Here is an 8321-nt window from a genome sequence, read left to right on the forward strand (position 1 = left end):
TATTAAAGTATTTTCCCGTTCCTCAGGTATCTATTGATCATTCCATTTCCTTTCTTCCTAGATACTTTATCATTTTTGGCGAAATTTCGTTTTTTCTACTAATCCATTGAAATGTTACATTTAGTGTGCATTTATTAGAGGAGTCAATTTTATTTTTTTAATGTGTAGGGGGTCAATTATTGCTTGAGAAGTTCTAGAGCCTTCGCCGGGTCGACTGGGAACTAGAGCTTATCGCTTGCTTTAATATAGAGTACAAATACATAAAAAATGGTGGATAGTGATAATGATTACACCTCAGAAGACAGTAAAAAGAGAAGTCTAGAGATAGATGCAGACAATATTTTTAACAAGAGCAAGAAACTATCCAGAACACCAACCAAACAACAGAAAGATGAAAACAAAATTGATCAGCTTTTAAAAATGATGCAAAATTTAACAGATCAAACACAAAGTTTAACATCGGAGGTAAAAGGAATAAAAGAAGAACAACGAGAATATAGAAATGACCTCCGAGAATTAAGAAAAGAAATAAATGAATTCAAACAAAGTATCCAACAACTACAAAAAGAAAATGATGAAATGAAACAGGAACTAAAGATAGTGAAAATGAAGGTAGAAAAGTTCGAGAAAGAGAGAAAAGCTAACAATGTTATTGTCCAGGGTCTACCGATGGATACAAATAACCCAAATGTAGTCAATGAGGTTATGGCAGATTTCGTGGAAAGAGAATTAGGTATTAAAGTAGAAATAGAAGAAGCTTATAAAATAGGGGACAAAACATGTCTTGTAAAACTAAAAAACAAAAATGAAAAAATAAAAATTATGAAGAACAAAAACAAACTAAGGAATTCAAAGCCGGAAATATATATCAATAACGATCTAACGCAAGAAGAGATGAAAATACAACAAGAAATACGGAGAATTGCAAAATTTCAAAAAGAAAACGGTAAGAACACTAGAGTAGGTTATCAAAAATTAATTATTGACGGGACTGAATGGAAATGGAACAAAGAGAAGAATGAACTGGAAAGGGCAAAGCAGGACACGCCAAAAAACTGATAAAAAAACAAATATTGGATACAACACAAAAAACGGACACGAAAATGGCAAAGGAAAAGGACCTGAACAGATTAGATAAAATAAAACATACGAACACAAAAAAATATAATAAAAAGCCGAAAAAATGTGATCAACTAAAAATAAGTACGTGGAACATCAGAACAATGCTTGAACCAGGAAAAATGCAGGATATCGTCTCAGAACTAGAAAGATACCAAATTGATATTGCAGTGATTCAAGAAATCAGATGGGCAGGTCAAGGAGAAATAAATAGAAAAAACTATACACTACAGTACTCGGGACATGAAAAACAAGGTCAATATGGAGTTGCTTTCATAATTATGGGAAAAATAAAAAATAACATTATGCAATTTAAACCAATAAATGAACGTATGGCTTACCTGAGAATTAACGCCAAACCATTTAATATATCAATCATAAACGTATATGCCCCAACTGAAAGTGCTACTGCGGAGGAAAAAGACAAATTGTATGAGGAACTCGAACGAGAAATGGAGAAGTTACCTAGAGAAGACACAATACTGGTAATGGGAGATTTTAATGCCCAAATAGGTAAGGAAGACTACATTAACCAAGTAGCAGGTAAGCACACAATACACGAAAAAACTAACGACAATGGCCAACGATTATGTAATCTAGCATCTAGTACCAATATGATTATCGTTAGTACAAAATTCGAACATCCCAAATACCATAAAGTGACGTGGATTTCCCCAGACCAAAAAACATGGTCACAAATAGACCATATTCTGATTACAAGAAGGAAGCAAACATCGGTAACAGACGTGAGGTCCTACAGAGGTGCACATGCAGACACAGACCATTTTATGGTGACTGCAAAAGTAAGACAAAAAGTCAAAAGAACACTAAAAAACACGACAACAAAAAATAAATGGCACGTAGAAAAACTGAATACTCCAGACATAAGGATTAAATATGCTGATGACATGAACAAAAAACTGAAGAAACAATCTAAACCTACAAAGGATATAGAAACAGAATGGAGAAATATAAAAAAATGTATAAATGAAACAGCGGAAGTACACGTAGGGATAAAAAGAAACAAAAAAAGACAAGAATGGTATAATGAAGAATGCCATAAAATGTTAAAAAAGAAGGTAGAAATGAGACAAATGTGGATAAGAACAAATAGACAGGATTATAGGGAAGAATACAATATAATAAGGCATGCATGTAAGAAAAAAATAAGGAAAATTAGACGTGAGTGGTTGGATGATAAGATAAAAGAAATAGAAAAAGAGAGTAAGAACAGAAACACAAAAGAATTCTATAAGAAAATTAGTGAGCAGAACAAAACGTTTAAAGGAAAGATAAAAAGCATAAAAGATAAAAATGGAAAAGTATCAGAAAACGATGAAGAGTATAAAGAAATTTGGACTAACTATTTTAAAGAATTATTAACAGAACAACAAGATCAAGACCTAAATGAAAACAGAGGAGAAGAGACAATGATGTTAGGAAACCAGCTACAAATACCAACAAAAGAGGAAGTTGAGGAAATTATTAATAGCAGCCGTAATGGTAAAGCCTCAGGATCGGACTGTATCAATATGGAGCTTATAAAATATGGTGGTGAAGAATTAAAAGATAGATTATACAATTTAATAAAAGACATATGGGACGAAGAAAAAATGCCGGAAGAATGGTACAAAGGACAAATTATCACGATTCATAAAAAAGGAGATCAACAGATGTGTAAAAACTACAGAGGACTGACGCTATTAAACACAGCATATAAAATCATGTCCGCCTTAATACAACGAAGACTGACCGAAGCTACCACGAATATCATAGGACACTATCAATGCGGATTTGTTAAGGGAAAGTCTACAACAGATGCCATACATACAGTTAAACAAATTATGGAAAAAGCTCATGGATATAAAATAGAAATTGAACTGCTTTTTATAGATTTTCGACAAGCATTTGATACAATAAATAGATCAAAACTAATGGTAGCTCTGAAAGAAATGGGAATACAACATAAATTAAGAAGATTAATACAAATGACAATGAGTAGAACTGTAGTTAGTATAAAAACTCAAGTAGGCGACACAGAAGAATTTGTCATCAATAAAGGGGTGAGACAAGGAGATTCATTATCAGCAACTCTGTTTAATCTTGCCCTAGAATACGTCGTCAGGAAGATCAACAAAGGCACCCTCCGAACGAGAGAAGGACAAATAATAGCATACGCTGATGATATTGTGCTAATAACAAAAAATAGAAAAACAATGGAACGAATGTTAAACGAAATGGTAACAGAAGGAAAAGTAATGGGATTAAAAATAAACCAAGAGAAAACCAAAATAATGAGATTTGACAAAAACTTTGAAAACAGAAAGGTTAGAGTAGGAGAATACACTTTTGAAGAAGTCGAAAAATTTAAATATTTAGGAATATTAATAACAAACAATGGAGAAAGAGAAACCGAAATCAAAGAAAGGATTATTACAGCAAATAAGAGCTTCCATGCAAATAAAAAATTACTTAAAAATAAGTTATTGAGTAAGAAATCAAAAATGAAAGTATACAAAACAATAATTCGACCGACGATGATGTATGCAGCCGAAACTCTTAGCATGACAAAAAAACAAGAGGAAAACCTTAGAATACAAGAAAGAAAAATACTAAGAGCAATATTAGGACCAATAAAAATAAATGACAATGAATTTAGACAAAGAACGAACCTTGAGTTACTGGAAGAAATTGAGGAGGATATAGTATGTAAAATAAAACAGCAAAGAGCAAAATGGCTAGGACACATATGGAGATCCGGATCAACTACGACGATATACTCAATATTGGAATGGACACCAGCTGGCAAAAGAAGACGTGGAAGACCAAGATCTACATGGTTACAAGAAGTAGTAAGTGATCTCAACAATGCGGGCATACGACATTGGAAAGGGAAAACCAGAGACAGGAAAGAGTGGAGAAAAATAACAGAGAAAATTAAATAACGAACATGAGGACTGATCTACCTCAAAACATAGATCTAGAGAGCGTAAGCGGCGTAACCCCTAAAGGGGTGTTTAGCCACTATATATATAATGTGTAGGGGGTTCAGTAGAAGCTTAAGTTCAAGTTTTTGGGGTCGCCACCCTTGTCCCCCGGCCGCCATATTGGAAAAAGGCCTGCAAAGGGCTTTCGCGCTGTATCTCCTAAACTAGCAACCCTACAGAAAATTTAGTTACACATAAAATATGGCAAATTAAATTTGCTACAATTTTACGTCTATTACTTTTATCGTCAAGTGACCAACAAAAAAGTTATAAACAAAAATAAGAGAAAATTTTGTAAGAAGTTTCCTTTTGGAGGTTATAACTTTTTTTCCGTTCATTTCACAACAAAATAACAAAATAGCTATTTTGTAGAGGATTTTTCAATGGACAATTTTCACTATAAAGTTGTTTAATTTTATTTATTATCTATGTTTTACAGCGCTCCAAACTTGACCAGATTCTCTAATTCTCATAGGAATACAATAAAAACAATACTTTAATTAAAATTACGTTATGCCGACCACGAAAATCAAATTTAAGGTGAATTAAGAATTTTGGTATTTTTTATGTTTTCGAGGTCGCTGAATCCGAATATGAAGTTTATTTTTATCTAGAGTTGGTGGAACATGTTCAAAAGTCAAATTTTATACAAAAATGCCAAAAATTAATTTTTATGATTTTTCAAATTTACCTCGCTGTATCTTTGGTCACTGTAAATATTTCCTTTTGAAAATTTTACTGTGTCATCTTTGAGGTATGTAAATAACAATGAAATTTGTCCAAACACATTATAAAAGGAGTTGTTAATTTTTAAACATTTTGTCACCATATTTCGTCAGTTTCATGTTTAGTTAAAAAAGTAGAGTGACAAACTTTTTAGTTTATAATTTTAACCAACATAGCAATAAAATATGATTCAAGAAGAAGTTTTTTGGAAAATTTTAAGTCAAAATATACAATAGGAAAAAAGTTATGTTACTTCATAGACAAGCGGCACATCCCAAAAAACGCTTATATCTCGAGATCCTGGTCACGGTGTGGTCGATGGCTAATTTTGATCATACTTTATGATTTTGATATCAAAAATCGTTTTTTTTTTCTTCTTAAGAATTTTGCATTTTTTTGGTTGCGTCGTTCTTCTTCTGGACCGGCGAATTTGTCCTCAAACAACTTCTTGGGCCTTTTCTATGTATGCTTAGGGTTATAAGTTTTATAGTGGGGAGAAAGGTCAAAAATACATTAATAATAGCATAGGAATGTTAAAATCATAATAAATTTATGAATAAGAAATATATATGTATAGATATAAAAGTAAGCATAATGTTTTTTTTATTGTATCCCTGTGAACATTCGAGCATCTGGTCAAGTTTGGAGCGCTGTAAAACCTATATAAATAAATAGAATTAAATAACCTTATAGTGGAAATTGTTCGCTGAAAAACCCTCTACAAAATTTGTATACTGTTATTTTATTTTAAAATGAACTAAAAAAAAGTTATAACCTCCAACAGGAATGTTGTTCTGAAGCTATTTCCTTGTGGCATTTTTATGATTAATTATTTATATGGGAAATAAGCCACAATTAAAATTAAATAAGCCACAATTAAACGGCACCCGATTTGGGCGTCGAAACGTCAATAAAATTATTTTTTCATTTTAATTGTGGCTTATTTCCCATATAAATAATTAATCTCCAAAAGGAAACTTGTTAAAAAAATTTTACTTATTTTTGTTTATATCTTTTTTGTTGGTCACTTGACGATAAAAAGTAATAGAAACAAAATTGTAGAAAATTTAATTTGCTACATTTTATGTTTAATTAGATTTTCCGTAGGGTTGGTAGTTTACGAGATATAGCGCGAAACCCCTTTGCACCCCATTTCAAAGATGGCGGCCGGGGGACAAGGGTGGCGACCCCAAAAACTTGAACTTAAGCTTCTACTGATACCACCTACACATTAAAGAAATAAAATTGACTCCTCTAACAAATGCAAGGTACGGCCTAAAAAATGTAACATTTTAATGGCCTATACATGGTTTTTATGTTTATATTATATTTATGGCTTCGTCCATTTCGTCTCTTGTTATCACAGGTATGCTTTCCACTACTTCGTCTTCCTCTAAGTAATCTTCTGTCAGTTCGCCCCGAAATATTTCTGTGTAATGTTCTTTCCATGTTTTCAATACATATTTTTTTGCAATATTTTTTTATAATTCTCGTATCAAAGTTACGCTTGAAGTTAGTCGTATTGATGATAGTTGGGGAAACATCCGCGACCCTTCTTCTCTAGATCCAGCTGGTTCATTTGGAAATCCGTTGTAAAATTATATTACTTCTTCTGTTGTTCCTCCTACTGGGCCGTATTTATGTATTATAAAAATGTTTTCTATTAATTGTAGTCCCTTGGTAATTGCTCTTGTGTCTTGTATCATTTTTTAATTTTTAATGTGTTATAATTTTTTCTTACTTATACAATAAACTCTTTATTTTTAGGACTCACATTTTAAGAGCCAAATCCAACTCAAAAACTTCCAAGTCCCGTCGTGAAAAGCCTAAGAAACCTACAGAAGTAGAACCAAATATACTAGACGAACCTCTATCATGCAACAACTGCTTTAAAATATTTTTTAATAATGTTGCTTTTGCTCTACATTCCATAGAACACAGCGAAGATCTTCTCTTCTCTTGTCATTTATGTTCTGTGAAGCTTAAGTCTGCTTATAGGATTGAAAAACACGTCAGAAGTCACGAGGGTTCGAAGAGGTACAAATGTGAGGTATGTGGGAAAGCTTTCAAGATAGGCACTCATGCTTTGGAGCATGTGTATTTCCACAATGGTGAAAAGCCTTTTCCTTGTGATATCTGCGGAAAAAGATTTATGTACAGTAGATTATTGAGTTCCCATAGGAGACTGTCACATTACACTGTACTTACCGGGAAGCCTTTGGTAAAATTCGACTGTAAAATCTGTGGAAAACACTATGAGTCAAATCAGGGCCTGCAACAACATTTGTACAGCAAACATAACGACAAAGGTATCGATAAATCTGTAATATGTGAGTTTTGTGGTAAAAAAATTAAAAACAAGAATAAGCTAAAGTTCCATTTAAGCATCCATACAGGTGATAAACCCTTTTCGTGTCTTGTTTGTCATAAAAAATTTGCTAAGAAGGACTTCCTACAAGCACACATGCCTGTACATACTGGAGAAAAGCCATTTTCGTGTCAGCAGTGTGGAAAGTCCTTTGCCCATAGGGCTCCGTTATGGTACCACAGAAAAACCCACACTGGTGAGAAACCCAATGTTTGTAAGATTTGTGGTAAAGGCTTCATTTCGAAACCAGCAATGGTCAGTCATGCTAAGAGTTGTGCTAAGACATGCAGTGTGATAAATAAAAATTGGGATTCGGAATAGGACTAGGCACGAGAGAAGCTATGTTTGCTCTAAATGGTCAATCAAGAGATACACGCATGTTTCATAGATTTGGAAAAGGCTTTTGACAGAGTACGTCATGATTTACTTATAGGTATTCTTGAGCGCAAAAGCATAGATGATATAAATAATTGATTTTGACAAGAGCTATGACCTTGAAAATTTCACTTAAACTTGTGGACCTACTAAATCGGCATGACTCATAGCCCTTGTCAAAATTCAATACCTATAAACTGTTTTTTATATGTAACACAACAACATGTATATACTGTATATTATATCTCGAATAAAAATGTTTGTTTTTGGATTAAAAAAACTTATTTCGTAGTCGCGTTATTTAGATCACACCTTTTCCGCACGATCGAGTGCTAGATTGGGTAGTATTGAGTGACCTCCTCATTTACCTGATTTGAATCCTAAAACTTATTTTTATTGGGGATCCGTGAAAAATAGAATTTATAAAACTGAACCAGCAAGTGCGGGCGACTTACTGTGCTGGCGAGATTTGGAAGACCAAACAGAAGATTAGTATGGTACCACCTAGATGCTTATCTTGTTATCGAAGCGGTATTTCAGAGGTAAGTAAATACTTTAGTTCAAATTGAATAAAAAATGACTGTATTAAGGACATATTGATAGCCAGGAAGATGGTCGGTTTGAAAAAATCCCAGTTTGTAACCCAGCTCGTGATGGAGTCACTGGGTTCTCAATATTTCTTACTTGGTCATGTTGTTCCTCCTATGAGAGACCTCATCATGAATGGCAGATACAAAGCCCTCTAG

General features: G+C 33.1%; 1 protein-coding gene across 1 annotated transcript; it reads left to right on the forward strand.

Annotated features, from left to right (window-relative positions):
* Positions 1-267: 267 nt before the first annotated feature.
* LOC114325027 (zinc finger protein 501-like) lies at positions 268-8321 on the forward strand. The gene is made up of 4 exons (XM_050660909.1): positions 268-547; positions 6506-6512; positions 6600-7455; positions 8166-8321. The coding sequence occupies exons 1-4, from the start codon at positions 268-270 to the stop codon at positions 8319-8321; spliced, it is 1299 nt and encodes a 432-aa protein (XP_050516866.1).

The sequence above is a fragment of the Diabrotica virgifera genome, chromosome 9 (genome assembly GCF_917563875.1).
Source record: "Diabrotica virgifera virgifera chromosome 9, PGI_DIABVI_V3a".
Taxonomy (NCBI): domain Eukaryota; kingdom Metazoa; phylum Arthropoda; class Insecta; order Coleoptera; family Chrysomelidae; genus Diabrotica; species Diabrotica virgifera.

Bases quoted from the DNA above. Each gene is read 5' to 3' on its own strand.
- LOC114325027 (XM_050660909.1), top strand. From the start codon at position 268: ATGGTGGATAGTGATAATGATTACACCTCAGAAGACAGTAAAAAGAGA. The intron at 7,456-8,165 runs GTCAGTCATGCT...GACTGTATTAAG, and splicing joins TCATTTCGAAACCAGCAATG to GACATATTGATAGCCAGGAA.